General features: G+C 27.6%; 3 protein-coding genes across 4 annotated transcripts; 1 reads left to right on the top strand and 2 right to left on the bottom strand.

Annotated features, from left to right (window-relative positions):
• The first annotated feature begins 212 nt into the window (after positions 1-212).
• LOC103573571 (general transcription factor 3C polypeptide 5) lies at positions 213-7427 on the top strand. 2 transcript variants are annotated; one of them, XM_053736878.1, is made up of 7 exons: positions 213-230; positions 850-938; positions 1079-1115; positions 1197-1370; positions 2829-4112; positions 5339-5522; positions 5603-7427. In XM_053736878.1, the coding sequence occupies exons 1-7, from the start codon at positions 228-230 to the stop codon at positions 5743-5745; spliced, it is 1914 nt and encodes a 637-aa protein (XP_053592853.1). In that variant the 5' UTR covers positions 213-227; the 3' UTR covers positions 5746-7427. The 2 variants fall into 2 exon arrangements, with proteins under 2 accessions (XP_053592853.1, XP_053592854.1); XM_053736879.1 differs by lacking the exon at positions 213-230 and adding an exon at positions 529-795.
• An 85-nt stretch (positions 7428-7512) lies between these two features.
• LOC103573530 (NPC intracellular cholesterol transporter 2) lies at positions 7513-11896 on the bottom strand. The gene is made up of 3 exons (XM_008552671.3): positions 11787-11896; positions 9188-9364; positions 7513-7883 (listed from the first exon to the last, which is right to left on the bottom strand). Exons 1-3 carry the CDS (start codon positions 11797-11799, stop codon positions 7579-7581), a joined length of 495 nt encoding a protein of 164 aa, XP_008550893.1. The 5' UTR covers positions 11800-11896; the 3' UTR covers positions 7513-7578.
• A 2142-nt stretch (positions 11897-14038) lies between these two features.
• On the bottom strand, positions 14039-19892 carry LOC103573529 (uncharacterized). Its single transcript, XM_053736877.1, has 4 exons — positions 19801-19892; positions 19493-19628; positions 15504-15683; positions 14039-14704 (listed from the first exon to the last, which is right to left on the bottom strand). The coding sequence occupies exons 2-4, from the start codon at positions 19626-19628 to the stop codon at positions 14322-14324; spliced, it is 699 nt and encodes a 232-aa protein (XP_053592852.1). The 5' UTR covers positions 19801-19892; the 3' UTR covers positions 14039-14321.
• Between the last annotated feature and the right edge of the window lie 118 nt (positions 19893-20010).

The following is a 20010-nucleotide window of genomic DNA, read 5'->3' as shown; positions in this document are numbered from 1 at the left end:
ATTTAGTTGATAAAACACTCAGTGGGAGTAAAAATGCCGAAAACACCCGAGGTACACTTTCTTGCTGGGACAATATTATTTTTCAAATGATAATTCATGATGACCACAGATTTTTGAAACTAAAATTTCCTAACTTTTACAGGTATTCCAGTAAAATAATTTAAAAATTCCCTGACCAGATGTAGTAATATTAAGTCATTGGAAATATTTATTTAATTCAAAATAAAATGGTATAAGTCAGTTCAATAAATAATCAATCATTGTCGTTAAATGCAACTTTATTTTATTATCTGTCAATAGTCAAAGATTTGTTTTTATTTATCAAATTAATAATTTTTTATTTTTTATTTTAAATCTATGAATTTATACAACTTATTCTATAATAAAATATAAATAATTTTTTCATTTTTACGAGAATAAATTTCATAAATAAGAACGTTTTATAGAATACTAATAAATATTAATCAAGTACGCGAATAATAAACATAGTGAAACTTATTAGTTCAATACTTATGTATACTTTTGATGTTTTTGGTTTTTTAACTTGTCAATTTGCATGTTAATAGCTTCAAGATCCTGACGATTGGTTTCTACTAAGACTTTTTTTTTCTAACAGCCTTTTTAATTCTAACTGCTTCATTTTTTCGCTATTGGAATCAATTTCTACTAATTTTTTTTCAAGACGGTTTTACAATCGCATTCGCGCCGCGCCACTTTTTGAACAGTTTTGACAGAAAAAAAAATTAATCGGAGTTTTGAGTCAAAAAAAAAGAACGTACAAATTTTTCCTGCTTGGTGAGAAAATTCCCTGATTTTTCCAATATATTTATAATTTTCTGACATTTTTAGGTTTTCCAGAAATGTGGCCACTATATGCAATTATATCACATGATTCCTATATTACTGACGGAGTACTCACACGTGTTTAAAAGTAACAAGTAACAAGTAACCTTAAACGAGATTAAAAACTTTAAACTTGTCAGCTCTGAATTACATTTTATTAAATTATTATTAATTATCCAATAATGAAAATTAAAAAAGAACCTGGTAGTAATCATTTTACTCATATTTTTTATAGTGATGACTCAAATGATGATCAAGAAACCAACACAAATGTAAGTTTATTTTCACTGCATTGAGAGAAGAATTGTTTGTTTACTTTAAATATTTTTTATTGAGGGATTTTTTTTTATCAGGAGGCCAATGGCAACAATTTGTCTAACGAAGATAATGAAGAAGAAGACATTGGTCCTATTCTTCCTGGAGGTCATAGACTGGATAAAAAATTCTACTGTATAAAATATCCTGGCAAAGTAATTAATTCGGACAAAGCTATTGAAAGTTTAGGCGGACTGGGTTCAATATCATCAGTAAGAATTTATATTTATTTTTGTCACCTGCATTAAAATTATGAGTCAAAGTTTTAATAGCCAGTCAAAATTAGAAAATTTCAGACCTATGTTGTCGTGCTTAGGAATAGGGCAGTAAGTTCACTTCTATCTTTCTAATGTTAATTTAACATTAGTTAAATAGAAAAGCAGTAAATAAAGTTACTGCCTTTTTCCTAAGCACTGCAGTATGTAATTTAGTAGGATGAAAATCATCTTTTTCTTCCCTAGGACAAAATAATATATAGTTTTTGTCAGTTTAATTAGTTTCTAAATTAACTTAAAATTTTTTTCACTGCATTTGTTAATTATAAACTTCAGACTAAATGAGAGTGAATGTAGCAGACATTAGAAAAATTTTAAATTATAAATAAATAGAGAAAATAATTAAAAAAATAATAATTGTAAAAAATGCACTTTTTAATTTTTTAAATGCGCATTTTTTTAAATTTCATTTTATTAATTATTTACTCTATTAATAATTTTAAATTTGTCTGATGGCTGCTACATTCATATTCATTCAAAATAATCATTTGGCTCTAGACATTTGAGCTCTAATTTTTAGTCCAAGTAATCATGAAAAATATAATGTGTGGCTTAGGATGAAACTCGATTTAAAATTCATATGATGTCAGCCATCACTTTTATCTAAAATTGTTTTGTTTCATTACGTGCTATACAATATAAGATAAATGGTTCCGTTTCTGATCTTTAAAGATTGCGACATCTGATGAAAACTCGAATTTCGAAAATCGGACCAAAACCAATAGCTTCTCTTTTTTTTTAAATTTTAAATTTTTATAGCGAGAAGTTGAAAAGTAGTTTCCCATAGACTTAATTTCTGACCCTCTAAAAGACTCAGATATTCACTCTCAAATTTAACCAAATCTTGGTCGCAAATATATTTTTGGACGTAAGATTACTGCTGTCACAACTATTAAATAAATAAAAAAGACCAATAGTTTAATCTTTTGAATGGAATTAATTTTTCTTGGATGAATTTTGAGACTAATATAATAACAATAATCATAATTTATAATTAAGATAAGAAATTATTATGATCCTGAAATTAGCCGACGTTTAATAATTTTTAGATTTTTTTTTCAACAAATAAACTAAAAAAAAAAAAAAATAGACCAAAAATATGCACATGTAGAAAATTAAAAATCCTATAAGTGAAATTTTTGAATTTTTTTGTTTTTTTATAACTTGTCGTTCTTATAAAAATCAAAACATTATTAGACGTCGGCTAACTTCCGTATCATAAATTATTAACTTTCGACAATAAAGTGCTAAAGTTGTTACTTGTTTATAAAAATTTTAAATTGTTGAAATAAAAAAAATATTAAAAAAGTCAGAAATCAGGTCACGGTAAATTACCCGGTTAATAATCTCACTGTTTATTATATAAAAAGGCGAATTATAAAATTTTTGTTTTAGACAATAAATACTCCAAATCGTCGACTGGAACTGAGATTTAGACCATCTGATGCTTATTGTAAACCAGCATGCGGTGATCGGCATGAAGTATCAGGTTTCTTATTACGCATCCGTGTTAAAAAATCACGAATAAAAAAAGCTAAAGAATCAGAAAAAGAACAAGAAGTACGAAATTATCGTAATTTATCGCCAGCAATGATTCGTGATTCATCAAAACAAGATGCAATTGACAATGAAAATTCATATCGAAATGAAATTAAAAATCTATCTAAAGAATTACGCAATTGCGAAATAGATGCTGAACAAAATGCAAACAAAACAGATGATAATAATGATAACAATGAATCATCTAATGATCAGTCGTCTGTAAGTCCATCTAAAAATATACCATTAAAAATAAATTATAATAAATATGAAGATTTATCTGAAGACAACGATTATGAGTTACCGAAATTGAAAATACTCGGACGTGTTGTTATGGAATTCTGTTTTACAAGTCTCATCGATTTCCAATATACTCCAGTAACACAGAGTTTAACTGATCCCAAGAAAAGAGAATGTATTTATGACTTAATTTGTCCCAAAGGAATAATAACACCCGAATGGTTAGACAATAAGGTGCCTTATTTTCTTCCCCCTGCTGTTTTTAGTCGTATGGACAACGTACAGCAGTACAATATGAAGTCTGATTTAATAAAAGATGCAGAATCCGAAAATATTGCTAATAAAACTAGGAAAAGACGCGCAGGATTTGCTCATAGTATCCAGTTTACTTCACCAACGATACCGACGACACCAAAACCAGGAATTGATGTAGCGATGAAAGTTAAATATTTAACAAATGATGATTATAAATACATACATTCATTATTTGAAGAACGTCCTATATGGTCTAAGACAGCATTATTATCTAAGACGGAATATAATAAGGATCAATTACGTATTTTATTACCTAAAGTCGCTTATTACTTTACCACTGGACCGTGGAGAATAATGTGGGTACGATTGGGTTACGATCCACGAAAGGAACCATCGGCGAGGATATATCAGACACTTGATTATAGATTGAAAGCTATGCATGGTTTAGAACAAGCTGTTAAGGGAAAAAAAACTTGTTCTAATTTTATGATACCTTATAAATCGGCATCAGCCGCAAAAGCACTTAAAACTACATCGGCAAAAGTCCCAGAGGTTAGACATAAGAGTAAAGCAAATCAATATAGTGAAAACGATTATATTTATAAGGAAGGAATTATTCCACCTTCAAGACAAACTTTGTATCAGGTAATTTATCAATTAATTTATTAGTAGCTATTTTATTTGGGATTATGGTATCAAAAAAATCCACGTAGAATTGCTTGGAGACCCATAGAAATCTATGTAGGAAAGTATGGATTTATGTAAGAACTGATTAATACTCATTGGCAGGATATTTTTTAACAAAAAAATTGATTGATGCTCTTTATATCAGTATTTGTAAGAAGTTAATGATTTATTAATTAACTCAAAAAGTATTACAACTTTATAAAAATTACAAAGAATTTTAATACAACACTAAATCAGGAATCGTACAAAGGTATTGTACGGGAAAGTTTATGAAAACATATACGCTTTTTATGATATTTGTATGAATAACGTCCCCATAAAAGAAAACCATATGATGATCCTAGATTCCTATGTTAGGTCACACATGACATTTTCGGGCGGATTTCCATATGGCTTCTAGGAATCCAACATAGATTCATATACTTGTATCAATAGACGATAGACATAGAAATCCAGATACCCCGAATTCTTTAGAAGTTATTTATATAGATACCCCGATTCCTGTACGAATTTTCCATTAAGAAATCTATATATACAAATTCCTATGTGGGAATCTAGATACCCATGAATTCTAATACAAATCCGTACACTCATATTAATTCCTATGGATTCTTACATACTTTACTATATGGATTCCTGTGTGTTTCCAAGCAATCCCACAAATATTTCTTTGATAGAGTATGAATCTATGCTGGATCACTACCAATAACCATATGGGAATCCATTCGAAAACGCCATGTGGAAACCCACACAGGAATCTAGGCTGGATTTCCATATGGATTTTTTTGATAGAGTGGATTCTATAGAAATTTCTTATACAGAAACCCAGATTCCTATACGAATTTTCCACAAAGAAATCCATATTTCCAAATTCCCATATGGAAATCCAGGTACCCACAGTTTCCTGTGTAGGTTTCCCATATAGGAATCCAGATACCCATGATTTCCTACATGGATTCTTACATAAATTCATACTTTCCTACATGGATTTCTATGAGTTCCTATGCAATCCCATGCGAAATCCCACATGGATTATTTTAATAGGGATGACGCTTTTTGCTAATTTTTATAATTCCTAATCCATACAAGATTCCCATATGGATTTTGACATGCTGTAGATTTCCATGGGAAATCTTGGTAAAAATCCACATGCATAATATTTAATTTATATTTCTTGGGTTCAGTATTGCGATGTACTTACTAATGAGGTTCAAGAAATGTTTGCGAAACTACCGGATCCAATGCCTGGTGTGAAGTGCGACGAAAAACGTGGATGGTTACCACCAGGTTTCAGTGAACATTGTCGGGAAATAATGAACAAGCAAGTTTTAGTTGTATTAAGAAAAAAAATGAATATTCCAACAAACTGTAAGTTTTATTTTTATAAATCCATTTATTGGATTAGGTAATAGTAGGAATTTAGTTTAAATAATTTTTTTAATTTATAGATCCGACGACACTGCCACGGAAACGAAGAATCCCAAGCACGTTGAAGCTTATGAAAGCAAAAAATGTAAAAAAAAGAAAATTGTTGGAAAAAAAGAAAAAAGAGTTATTGAAAAAGAAGGAAGAAAATGAAAAATCGGGTTAAATAAATTTTTTTTAATTATTCAGAGAATATTTTATTGCAGTAAATTAATTTTTTATTAATAAAAAAAAAAAAAAAACAATGAAAATAGTGAGTTATATAATTGCTTATTGTTGTAGGAGTGATAAAATATGTGTTGATACCCAAAATCCAAATATGTCTGTATTTTTTGTTAAATTTATTTATTATAAAACTTTTTGTAAATTTATCTTTCATTATTCGTCATATTTTTCGTACACTAGAGTTTCAAATAGTATGTCTTCTTTTTATGTAAGGTACCCGCGGGTAATAAAGCCTGTCGGATAATAAGGCCTAAGTGACAGAAATGATATTTAAAATAACCGCCTCCGCTAAAGGCTACTCTAGTAGAACGGTCTTGCATATAGATGTTACGATAAATTTATAGAGTCCCGATACCACGTTCCCTGTCTTCTATATTTCATCATCCATCATATGCTGTCGTAGTGCAGAAGAAATTATAAAAAATCTAGTCTTCTGACTCTTAATAAGGATACTGATAATTTTAAGTGTTGCTGAGCAAAAAGATCTAGTTTTCTGACTCTTAAAAAGTATTGTTGCTAAATTTAAGTGATGATTCATCTCTAATACCAATTTTATTAAGTATACTAAAAACTATTCCAGTTTGTTTAACCGTAGGCCTTATTACCCTACCGTAGTAAAATAAGGCTTATTCGTATGGTTATTGTAAAAGTATAGTTTTTTGTTTGTTTAAGGTAAAAATTACCATTACTTGATTACATTTTATGGCTAATGTATTGAAATAAAGATTAATGATACATTTCCATAATTAAATGCAATGTTTTCGATTTTATTAAAAATCTCCCTTAGCTAGGCCTTATTATCCGCCGGTACCTTAATTAAAATTTTTTTTTTATTTCAATGCTCGTTTTTTTTTTTTTTTTTTTTTTTTTGTGAGTGAATTCAATGTTATAATAAAAAAGAACTGAGAAAAAAATAATGGTGGTTTAGTTCGGGAATCGGAGCCAGGTCTATGATATCGTGACTTATATTGTATGATTAATTGACACACTCGTAATTTTTTGAAATAAAAAATAAAAATTTTACATACAAAATGTAGAAATAAAAATAACACATAATTATGAATTTTTTTTTATAAATTTTGAATCTTCAGTTTCGGAGATCTGGGGAGAGCATATTTTTGAACGTCTTTCGTTGAGATTTTTTAATTAATTAAATAATTCAAAGTACATTGGAAAAAATATTATAAAAACCGATTGGCCATAAGCTGTCATTTGATTCTCAATATATCGGCTGTCTCATTTCAAAACTATCAAAAGTCAATTTAAATTTACTTTGATAAAAAAATATTAATTTAACTTAAATCGAACACAAGCGTTTACTTTCTGTAAGAGTTAATTTCAAATAAAGTCATAAATATTTTTTAAACCTTGTGGGATTGCATGGAAACTTATAGAAATCCATGTAGGAAGGTATCGAATTATGTAAGAATTCATAGGAATATAGTAATGTATGGATTTATATAAGAATCTATGTACAAAACCGTACTGGGTACCTGGATTCAGCATGATGTGGATCTCCATAGGAACTCATGTGAGAATTTATATCAGGATCTATGCTGGATTCCTTTAGGAAACCATGTGGGAATCGATCCAAAGCCACCATGTGGGAACCCGAACAGGAATATAGGCTGGATTCTCATATGGATTTGTTTGATATATCAAAGATATATGTATCTTTAATTTAATAAATAAAGTACGATTTTATAAATATTATGTTGTATTGGAATATATTATTTTAAATAATATTGATTATACACCATTATATCGTATTGTATTAATTTTGCTCTTGTGGATGTTTCATGACTTGAGCTGGGGCTCTAAGGCAACAGAGTAAATTGTCATTCTGGTCGTACAATGAATATTGTATGGTGACATTGTAAACGTTTCCAGATCGAAGAGGTATTGACGGCACTGGCATACTTGTCGAATGAGATATTTTTGTACCTGCAGGATAAGGACAATCACTGATGTCGCTGTTCGGACGTTTACAAGCGTCTGAGTTAGGTAAAGCCCATGGAACAAAAAAGTCTCCCCACAGAGAGAAACGAACTTTGATTGTCATTGCAGAAACATGATAGGCTAAATAGTAAAAGTTTAAATTTATATTAATTATTTACAATTATACAATTATATATGAACATGTCATGTATATGGGTCATTCCATATCAATTCAACGACATTGCGACGGTAACCCTCTTCGATTATATTAATTTTTTAATATATTTTCATACATTTAGAAAGAAATCTTCACTTAAATTTTTTGCTCTTTATCTCCACCCATTTCGAAGTTATCATTTTTCTTAAAAAGGATATATCTTTGACTATAATTATAATAATTCCAATTTATAGGGGGTAATTTTTTTTTTATTTTCAACGCTCTTTTTGAAAAAATATTCAAACCCAGAAACAAAAATTTTTTAATGCTTTTTCGTCCATTTATAGTCAAAAAATTAGTTTTTCGTTCAATAGGACACTTGATTTTTTAAAAAAAAATTCACAAAATTCTATGGTGAAAAATCAAATTTTTGAACCATAACACAAAATGGGCTTCAAACAACTTCTAGTACAAAAATTAAAAAACAACTTTTATTCTGAAATTTTAATTTATTTTCATTTTTAGATCACGTAATTTGTCTAAATAGTCTCAAAATATTATCTCAAAGTAATATCAGATAAGTACTACCGATAATATCATAATGAATCTGAATAATACGATGTAATGGTTGATATATTTAAATTTTAATTTAAAAAGATATATACAATTAATTGCAAAAAAGAACCTCACTTATACATTTTCGTGTAAAATATTATATTTTACACTGACAATACTCAGAAAAAAAGTATTGTTTTGTATCTGAAGAAATCACGAGATCTTAGAAGAAAAATAAATCAAAATTACATAGAAAAAAAATTGTTTTTTAATTCATTTTACTAGAAATTATTTAATGCCCATATTGGGTTATGGCTCAAAAAATTTGTTTTTCACCATAGAATTTTGTGAATTTTTTCGAAAAAATTCAAAAGTATCCCATTGAACGAAAAACGAATTTTTTGAATAAAAATGGCCGAAATAGCATTAAAAATTTTTTTTTTTTCGATTTTGAATATTTTTTCGGAAAGAGCGTTGAAAATTAAAAAAAAATAATCCCTCATAAAGTGAGATTATATAATTATAGTCAAAGATATATCCTTTTTAAGCAAAAATGATAACTTCGAAATGGATGGAGATAAAGAGCTAAAATTTTAGCTGAAGACTTTTTTCTAAATGTATGAAGACATATTGAAAATTTTAAAAAATCGAAGAGGGTCGCAATGTCGTTGAATTGATATGGAATTACCCATATATTTTATCTATTTATAGTATAAACTTTTAACAAACTTACGTGCGGTCATCCCCATTGCAGCATTTACCCTCCAGCCTAAGTAAAACGGACATGGATATTGTAGACAGTTCTCTATATAAAACTCTTCAGGGGTTGGTATCCCTTTTCCACACGGACGTATGTCTGTCATCCAGTTTTGGAGAGAAGCAGCCACACAGAATGACACGATAATGAATGCTTTGGAAATAAAAATTTTTTAAATCACAAATAAGTACATACATTGATATACATTATAATCTATACTACAAAGGTATCTTTTTTTCACACTCAGAGAAATTAACAGAACCCTATCTTCGGTGCACTCGTAGAGTAAAAAATGTCAAAAAAATTACTCTCGGAGATGAATCAGATTTATTGAAAAAATTCTAGAAATTGCTAACTCTTTTTTAAAGGTTTTTACTCTCTATCAGCAGAATTAATTGAATTCAAAATCGTTTACTGTTACCCGTTAAGAGTATAAGAGTAATTTATGTCCAAACCATATCTATAGATCGATATATGATAAATTTCACAATTCAAATATTTTTATGGAATAATTACACGGAAAAAAAATATTGCGCTTATCGCTCACCAACGGAGAGCGGCAGTTGTATCGTGATTAGTACTAAATTGTTTCTTGATCTTCACGATAATAAATACCGATATGCTAGATACGTAAGATCCTTATATCAGCTATTTGAGTTATTGCTACTACTACAATATATATACTGATATGAATGATACACTAGATACTTATTATAATGATCCTACGGATTGTGAATATACTTAAATGTATAGTGATCGTCAGTTAACGTATCCATATCGTACCAAAACGGATTGTGATTATCGCGATCTACTTCTCAAGCGCCACTACCCAGGCAGGAATCGCCAAGGATGACTATAGGCCGAGCCTATATATTTTTTTATTTTTTAGATTACAGATTATTTAGCATTATTTCAAAAATTTTATCAATTAATAAATAAAATATTATTCTCGAATATTTTTAGTGGCTGAATTAGCCCCAGGTACAGAGAATCAGCCGAAAAATGGATTAATATATTAAATTTTTTTTTAATTTGATGATAAAAATATGAATCATTTTTTCAGAATTTTCGGGTGGTCCATTTTGCCCCAGGTGTCATGTGTAGGGCTAAAAATGCGGAAATATATCGAATTTATAGCAATTAGACGAAAAAAAAATTTTTTTTTTTTTAAATATTGTGGGAGTACTCCATTTTGCCTACTCACCCCCTTTTGCCCCTCCCCCCTCCCCGTTTCCTAATAATGCTACTTGATCTTACTCTTAATTTATTCATTTATATCAAATCATGAAATTAAAAATTAATGAATATATTCCATTACTCAACAGAAAATTTTAAGTTCATTAAAGAAAACTACATGACACCTCATCTTTACGATCTAATATTTTTGAATTAAATTGTATTTAAATAATTTAACAAGCAAAAAAATCATAATTATCTGGACATCAGATTTAGCACAGTGAATACCGTCCCGGCCTAGTAGACAGGAGGATCTCAGTTCGAACCCCGGTAGCGCTTAAATAATTTTATCCGTTAATTCCCATTAATTCAGAAATTAGTTAATTACACTCCGATGTAATACCGATAAAAATGTGATCAAATTTTTTTTTAATTATATTTATTAATTTAAATAATAATATTTTAGATCGAGCACTGGGTGAGCTTCAGACTTTTTGCTTCCCGAGGTTGGCCGAGGCTTGATTTTTTTTTTCCCAAGCCTTGGCCAAGGCTCAATTTTTCGTTTCCTAAGGCTTGGCCCAAGACTGGTTTTTTTGTTTGCTAAGGCTTGGCGACATAGTTATCATCCTAGGCCTGGGCCAATTCTTGGCCCGATGTTTAGCCAAGGCTCGCGCCAAAGCTCGGAATTCTGGCATGACGACTGGCCAATGCCTGGTCCGAGCCTTATCCAGTGGTCCCTTCCAACCAGGGTACTCATAATATCGTTAACGGAATGGCTTAAAAGATAATTATTATAACAAAACGGATCGCTACTATACCAAAACGATCTTATGATTTCCGATAATCACGATCCGATAGACCAAGACTTTCCGTATACAATGTATAACCAACCGAGGAGAGTGAATATCACGATACCGTTGAGTAGTGATCGCAATATTTTTTTTTCCATGTTAAAAAGTTTTCTATAGGGAACTGCGTGCCTGGATTCCCATGTAGACTTGGATATATGGATTTCTTTATGGGAAGTTCAAACAGGAATCTGGGTTTCCATGTAAATAAATTCTGTAGAATTTGGGGTATCTGGATTTCTATGTCTATTGTCCACTGATACGCGTGTATGAATCTATGCCGGATTCCTACTAGAAACCATATGGGAATCCATTCGAAAACATTATGTAGGAACACATAGAAATATAGGCTGGATTCCGATATGGATTTTTTTGATAGGGATGTCAGTAACTACATTGATGAGACTTTAATAAAAAATTAAATTTAAAACAAATTAAAAAAATATAGTAATGATACTCGAGCAGTAACGTGAAAATTGCAGGTTGCTAATTATTGATAATAGATTTAATAAAATAAAAAAATAATTTGTAGCAATTAATTCATAACGTACCTTTAGCGAACATTTTTAGGAGTGTTGCCTTTTTCAGAATTGAAACTAAAATTAAAAATCAATGAGCTTACTTATATACTACAAAGAGTGATAATTAATTATAGGTGTCTAGCAGTGATTCGTCGAAAAATCATTAAAAAATTATATACGTGGATGATTTTCGACCTTGGGTCCGGATATTCGATAATGAGAACTAAAAATTTATCAAAGTTTATGAAATGGATTTACCAAGTATTCTATTGTTAAACACTAATTGCCGTTTTGAACACCTGGTCACTTAATTACATCATGATTTATAAGAATGTCTATTATAAGTTGTTATTGAACTATTTTTTGATAAAACATTAATGAGACTATGCATTTATCTCATAAAAGTTATAAATTTTTTTTTTTTATCATTGACATATATTGTCATCATTATTATCTCTACAAAATAAAATTATTGATTTATAAATATAAACTAATCAAACTTTTAATACGTTTTCACCAGAAATTTACGAGTGTTAGAAGTGATTAATTATATTGAAAAACTTGTTAGCTCGAATACAGAAATCATGCAAGGAAATTTTATACGATTTTAATTCAATCACAGATATTAATAAAAATTTCAATTGAAAGTCAATCGAACCGAAAACTTATATATTAAGCTTTTCATTTTTTTTCACAGAATTATATATGACCCCCTATTTCAATAGAAAATTTTTTTTGATAAATTTTTTAGAATAAATTATAAATGATCATTTATTTAATACGAATTATTTATTTTTTCTATGCTGTTAATTAATAGGTTTTAAGAAATATTTTTAATTTATAGTTTATTCATTTATTTATTGATTTTAATTTCGGTAAAAATATTGAATGATTGGAAATTTAAAATTGATTCAATATTTTATTTTTTAAAGTAGTTAGGTATTTAAAAAACTTAGCGAATATGTAGAAAAAAATTATTATCTTCTTTATTATTTAAATAAATTTTAAATTATTCCTTGATCGGTCTCAAAGTTAATCAGAAATTTTGATGGATCTTTTTGATTATTGTAAAATTAATAAATTTGTTAAAAAGTTATTGTCAATGAGTTTTTTCAATGAACCGAAAAGGTTTTTTTTTTACTCTCTTACAATGAATCAGTGAAAAGTATTGCAAATCAGTGAATGTTCACTGTGAATCAGTCCTAAGTATCACTGATTGAACTAAGGATATCTGTCAATTAATCTAAATGATAAAATTCGCTCTAATTATCAAAGTTGTTTAACTAAAGTATAGAGTTGTACGAATCTTTTTTAATTTAATTTAATTAATTTTACAGTAATGACTTGTTTTAAAATCTATTAAATCAAATCTAATTAATCGTTTTTACTCGAGTTTTAAACGAATTTTTCATTTCTGCTTCGATATTTTAGAAGTAGTTAAACACTATTTATGGCTTTATTAATTTAAAAAACTATTATATTCTTTATACTTGTACCCGAAAATAGTCTATACGATCATAAACTCAATGAACGCAAGATTTAAAAAAGTTCGAATAGTTCGAACTATTTGAATCTTCCGAACTATTTGAATATTTCGAACTATACCGATCTTTCGAATAGTTCGAATCTTCGAGACGAATCTCGAATCGAATTGTTCGATTCGATTCTACTTGAATAATTCGAAGTTTCTAGTATTCGCACACCCTTACTAAATTAGTTCGAAATTAATAACTTCCGCTGGGAAAATTTCGGATTTCAGTAAATTGAGTTTTCAACAGATGTCGACATTTTGAGCTCCCAGGAAATTATTATATGATGTCCAAGTGCATATGCGTGTGTAGACTGGCCTTTAAAATAAATTATTACTAAATTTTTAATTAAAAAATTATTTGCAAAAAATATGCGTACTAAGTAAATATTTAAATGAAAAAATTTTGAAAACGGTTAACTCCGTCGGCCAAATATAAAACTCTTCGTTGTTTCCGAGAATAGAGAGCTCGAAAATCTCATTGTAAATTTTTGAGCTTTTTGAGCTCAGACACATTTACGGGCAGGCGAACGTTCAGTTTGAAATTAATAAAATTCCTCTAAAAAAATTAAAAATCTATAAATTATAGAATTCAGTGTAATTTTCGACAACCAAATTTTCAATGGATGTCTGCATTTTAAAGTTTTAGGAAAGTATCTGACTTTGAGATTAATTTATAACGTAATTTTTGAATAATGTAAAAAATATAAATAAATTTAGATAAATTTATAAATGTAAAAATAACACCATCGAATTAAATTATTTCTATTCTTCTTTCCTTTATTTTTTACTAATATACAAAAATAAGTAAATATGTTGTCAATAATTACGGTAAATTGAAATATAAATCAATTTATAATTGATAGAAAATTAATAAAATACAGTATATATTTATATGATACAGAGTCGAATTTAAGTAAAATTTTGACTTGAATTTACCGGTTTTGTTTATTAATTTAAAATTTAAAAATACTTTGTTTTATTTAAAATTATTGAGTAGACATAAAAACAGATAAATTTTAAAAATAATATTAAATTTAAAGTCGAATTCCGCGATTAGTACTGGCGATGTAATTTAGAAGCTCTTCAGAATCTTCACAAACGAATGGTTTTTCGTGATAACACGCGACATCATGCCAAGCGATACCATCGTTATAAACATTGTTAAGAACTGAAAGACAAGATTCTGTTGTACCGTTGATATCGAATTCAGCATTGTCAGGTTGACGTTGTTTTTTGTGTCCTGTTTGGGACCATGGGTTGTATCCCCAACCAATGGGAGTCTGGTTGGTTGGTGCCATTTTTTCCCGATTCGCTGACCAGAACCAGCCAAACACTGATTTTGGCTCTAAGTCACGGCGGTTTTCGCAACCTTTAAAGTCACAGAGACGACCCGATGTCCAAATATACGGAACATCATCTGCAAAAAAATTTTTTTTTTTAATGTTATGTTTGTGTTCATAATTATCAGAAAAAAAATACCATGAATGTTAATTTTTATTTTAAAATTTAAATTGACAATTTAACTTGTGGTTCATTAGACCTTAGGTTTATTGCCATAAAAGATCATATCTGTCTTTGATAATTATGTAAAGTGATGCGGTTTTTCATCCTCAACCTACTTATAAAAGATCAGTGGTTGCCTTGATGTGTTACCTATTATTTATCTCTATAAAAATATATTTTTTTTTTTTAATGACTTTTCAAGTTTATATAAAAAAAAAAAAAAAAAAAAAAAAAAAAAAAAAAAAAAAAAAAAAAAAAAACAAATTTATGAAAATATTATTAGATAAGTTATTACATTTTAATTGCATTAAAAAAATGACTTTCTCATACTTTGTTGTGGTTCAAGATTAAATTTTAATAAGTCAAACTATTTTTATCCATATATACCGTCAATTAAAGAATGAGTTAATTTAATTCATGAATGTCTTTGTAATTGAACTTCTATAAACGGAATTTGAATAATATCTATAAGATGACAATAAATATACACTGTCAAAAATCGGGATGAATTTGGAGTAATTACGGATTTTTTTTTAAGCTCGCATTCACTTGGATTCAAAGTTTTAATATTAAAATGAACTCCCCTTTGGAGTGAATATTACTGTAAGAAGATTAAATAAATAGACAGTCATCTGCTCCGCATTTACTCCAAATTTAATCCGAGTTTACTCTGCAAATTTTTTACAGTACATAAAATATAAAAATAAACTTACTTTGTTGAATCAATCTGTAGATCATATTGTTTTCTTCTTGAGTTTCGAGAGATACTAAATCCATACAATACTCTCGGCAAATATTTCTAGCATCCAACCAATCAACTTTTTGATTCGCATGAATTGGTACATGTGAACTTAAAAAGTAATTATGCCCTCGGAAATTAAATTCTTTTGGTCCTGAAAATAATAAATAACAAACATGTATTTATTTTTCTTATCATCATTTTTATTATAGAAATATACATAAGAAAATTTTCCTTTTCAATTCACAATCCAGAAAATTTCTTGGGGCAAGTAACAATTTTGAGACGAGTAAAAATTTTTCGCGCCAAAAAATTATTTTTTTCTGTCTAATAAAAGTAAATAAAAAAAATTTGTGTATCTTTATTAGTGTGTTTCGAAAAAAATAAATTTTTTTTTTATGGTATCCAAAAATTGAAAGTATAACTGAAAATAAAAATTTTGATACCGATCCGGGCTCTTAATAATGATATTAAGGTTTGCCTCAATCCATTTTTCTATTTTCCATTTAAGTAACACGGGAAAAAAACTTTTTTTTTTAGAATTTTCTAGCTCACAAACTAATTAACGGATTTTTATGCACAATAAATGTATTTATAGGAAGTTAAACGCTCTACAAAAAAAGTATCTTATCATTTTTTGAGAAATCCCATTGTTCAAAAGTTATTTAAGCTTCAAGTCAAATTTATAATAAATTTTGACATTTTTTCACTTTTTCGGCGAAACTATCAGTCTTATTGAAAAACATCATTGGAACTTTTTATAGATAATTTTATTCCTTACTAATCATTAAGAATAAAGTTTTTCAAAGTTCCACATTGTTCACAAGATATTTTCATTTCAATGTCAAGCTCTTAAAAAATAAGATTTCTGATTGATTTTAAGAGTTTGACATTGAAATGAAAATAGCTTGTGAACAATGTGGAATTTCGAAAAATTTTATTTGTAATAATTTGTAAGGAATAAAATTATCTACAAAAAGTTCCAATGACATTTTTCGATAAGACTGATAGTTTTGCTGGAAAAGTAAAAAAATATCAAAATTTACTAAAAATTTGACTTGAAGCTTGAATAACTTTTGATCAATAGGGTTTATCAAAAAATGATAAGACTTTTTTTTTAGAGCTTTCAATTTCCAACAAAAATATATTTTGTCCATAAAAATCCGTCGATTGGTTTGTAAGCTAGAAAATTAAAAAAAAAAAATCTTTTTCCGTGTTATTTAAATGGAAAATAGAAAAATGGATTAAGGCAAACCTTAATATCATTATTAAGAGCCTGGATTGGTACCAAAATTTTCATTTTGAGATATACTTTCAATTTTTGGATACCATAAAGTAAAAAAAATTTTTTTTTTTTCTAAACACCCTAATCTTTATATATGAATAGTTTATTTAATTAATGTCCTCGCTGTTTGAAAAGGTTTATAGTTGATTAATTACCCTGCCGGACGGTATTATAATAATTTGTGACCGGTTCAGCAAGCTAAGAACGTCGCGTGACTTAAATTTAATGTACAATCATTAATATAAAATTTATATGTTTGTACTAAATATTATACAAACAAAATTTTTTAATCAACTCATAATTTTTAATTAATTCGCAATAAAAAAATTATTTCTTTATAGACTTGAAAAAAAATTACAAGTTAATTATTCATAACGTACGAGAAAGTGCTATACACACAATACTTATATATTATCATTATCATAAATATTAATATATATTTTTTATCAATTGAATGTTATTGTATAAATATTAAATTTAAAAGTATATTCATACATGCGATCTTTTACTTCACAAAATTTATCAGGAAATATATTATTAAACATACAGAATAATAATAATTTTAATGACGTCTATATTAAAGACAAATAAAAGTCAATGTACTGGGAAACATTCGAATAAGTTATTGTCTAACTTTTTACACAAAAGAAGAGATAAAAAATTACAGATCCTCATTAAAAAAATAAATAAATATAAAAGATATTTTATGATTAAAATCTCTTTCTGTTTCTTATTATGATAATCATTGTTGAATAATTTCAAGTATAAAAAAATACACATGCATATAATTATGTAAAAGAAAAGAAGGAAAATTTTTTTTTTAATAATAATAATTTAAAAAGTAACAGTCAATAATGAAGGTGTATGTTAAAGTGTTCAAACATATATTTCTGACTATAGAAGGAGGTCATCAGAGAAGCGATCCAATGATTACAGACTCTCAGTTGCTCTCTGTACGGTACATCTTACCTGTATACAAACGACACAGGTAAGCACGAGTTGCGACACCTTATGTAGTCTTGGAAGTCACGAGGCGATACACTCCCACGGCCTAACCGCTTACATAGACCTCTCACATAATTAAATACCGTGGAAATCCGTTTATCTTTAAATTCATAAACTTTCTGTCTATATCAATCCTATACCTTTTACCCTATTCAAAGAAAACTTTTCTATTTATTTTTTTACTTCCTCACTTCAAAATAATAAAAAAAAACTATCATCCAAATCAGGTATTTTTGAAAGGTCAATTTGTGTTTTATTGCTGCCAGTTTTTAAAAACTATTTTTAACTAAAAAAAAACATAAATATTTTCGAAGTAAAAATCAATTAAAATAAGAAAATTATATACTTATGTTTATGACATAAATTTAAAAGGTCAACTTTTTTTTTTATCGTCTAGTCCAAATGATGATATAATTGAGAAAGAAACCAAGACGAAGGCATTATTATTAGTAATAATTTAAAAGGCAGACGATACCTTAGAAAGCGTTTTAAAACGTTTACTTCACACCAGTAAGATGATTATGTTTGTAACTCAGCTAATGTGATAATAATTGATACAAAATAATTTAAAATTAATTGCATCAACGAATCAACTGCCGTAGCTTTCACTAGTGTAATAATAATTTTCGTTATTAGTACACAGTAAATGCTTTTATTAATTTATATATTATCATATTAATGAGAAATGTTTTATAAATTCATATTTATTCATAGCTATTAACTGTTTGTATTAAACTGTTTAATTATCACAAAATTAAATTATGCTTTGATTTAAATATTTATTGTAGAGAAAGTATCATTAGAATATAATAATAATATTGATAATTATTCATTACTATCAATAAAAAATAAATACATTTACTAATTTTAAATATTTTTAAAAATACTTTCTTTTTAAATGTTCATTACAAATTTCTCCTATTTAAATATTCAAATAATTTATATATTTATTCTTTCTCTGTTGAATTATTACGTCAAATAACATACTAGCATACAATTAAATAATGAATTTATTTATATTTTTTATTATTTTCGAGTACAATAAATTGTAAATACAGTAACGTATTGTACCAACTTGGAATATAAAATAACGAGTTAAAATATATTTTTAAAATTCTTTTCTCTAGTGTTATCTCTCTCTGGTTTTACACTCTCTCGAAAGGATTACAAGTGTATGCCGTAACACTTTTTATACTACGTTCTTCACTTAAATTAGTTTCGTGTTATGGTAATGGTTATATTTTATTTTTTAAATATATTACGTCTCATATTGAATGATTAATTTTATAACAAAAGTTTTATGCAGACATATAAAATAAAATAATAATTTTGATTGTTTATTATTTTAAAATTAATAAGAAAATTATTTATTAATATTTGTTCTCTTCATTAGGCAATGTAACACTTTCATTGTCAATGTATTGACATGAACGTACATGAAATTACGTATACGTGCCTTCAGGCACTACTTTTTTTTTTTTTAACTTTTTAAACCTGATGACATCAATACGAAATGTGAAACATGTATAGATATTTATTGCCGCTAGAAATATTTTCATTGATAATTGCGTGTAATTATATTATTTATTTAATTATTTATTTCAATAATTAATTAAATAATTTTTTTTAACAAATGCAGTTTAAATAATAATTTTAAAAAATAATTAACTTACGATTTGCACATTTCTGTGCAATTGGAAGCGATAAAAATCTACCGGGACGATTACTGTGAGGGCGGGCTTCACTAATAGCGGCTTCTGTATTTGAAATAACTGCCAGGACAACTACTAACACCAACGGCACAATCATCTGAAAATTTTTTAATACAAAACTAAAATTATTTACAATTCACTTAAAAAAAAAAAAAAAAAAAAAAAAAAAAAAATTAAATGTAATATTTTTTGAAACAAATAACTCGTTGTATTTGATTTTAAAAATAAATAAAAACAAATTTAAAAGTCACACAATTGATGAGACTTACCTTGCGTAATTACAATGTGAACTTTTAAAAAAATAAAATTACACAAATCTTAAGTCACCCAACAGGATATGAGAAGATGTTGAAGCAATCGGCTGGTTATATAGAAAAGGTTCACCCCACCATAACGCTCCATTGGGATCCCCACGTTTTTCCAGTTCGCCCTGAAGGCAATTCAGGGTTTCGACGATTCAAAAACAATATAATACATTT

Source organism: Microplitis demolitor, chromosome 2, assembly GCF_026212275.2.
Source record: "Microplitis demolitor isolate Queensland-Clemson2020A chromosome 2, iyMicDemo2.1a, whole genome shotgun sequence".
Classification (NCBI taxonomy): Eukaryota; Metazoa; Arthropoda; class Insecta; order Hymenoptera; family Braconidae; genus Microplitis; species Microplitis demolitor.
This window is presented reverse-complemented; position numbering and strand designations above follow the sequence as displayed.

Bases quoted from the DNA above. Each gene is read 5' to 3' on its own strand.
- LOC103573529 (XM_053736877.1), bottom strand. From the start codon at position 19,628: ATGATTGTGCCGTTGGTGTTAGTAGTTGTCCTGGCAGTTATTTCAAAT. The intron at 15,684-19,492 runs GTAAGTTAATTA...TATTATTTTCAG, and splicing joins TGCACAGAAATGTGCAAATC to GACCAAAAGAATTTAATTTC. The intron at 14,705-15,503 runs GTAAGTTTATTT...ATTTTTTTGCAG, and splicing joins CTACAGATTGATTCAACAAA to ATGATGTTCCGTATATTTGG.
- LOC103573571 (XM_053736878.1), top strand. The intron at 1,371-2,828 runs GTAAGAATTTAT...TTTTTGTTTTAG, and splicing joins GACTGGGTTCAATATCATCA to ACAATAAATACTCCAAATCG. The intron at 5,523-5,602 runs GTAAGTTTTATT...TTTAATTTATAG, and splicing joins AATGAATATTCCAACAAACT to ATCCGACGACACTGCCACGG.
- LOC103573530 (XM_008552671.3), bottom strand. The intron at 7,884-9,187 runs GTAAGTTTGTTA...TTTACTATTTAG, and splicing joins TGCAATGGGGATGACCGCAC to CCTATCATGTTTCTGCAATG.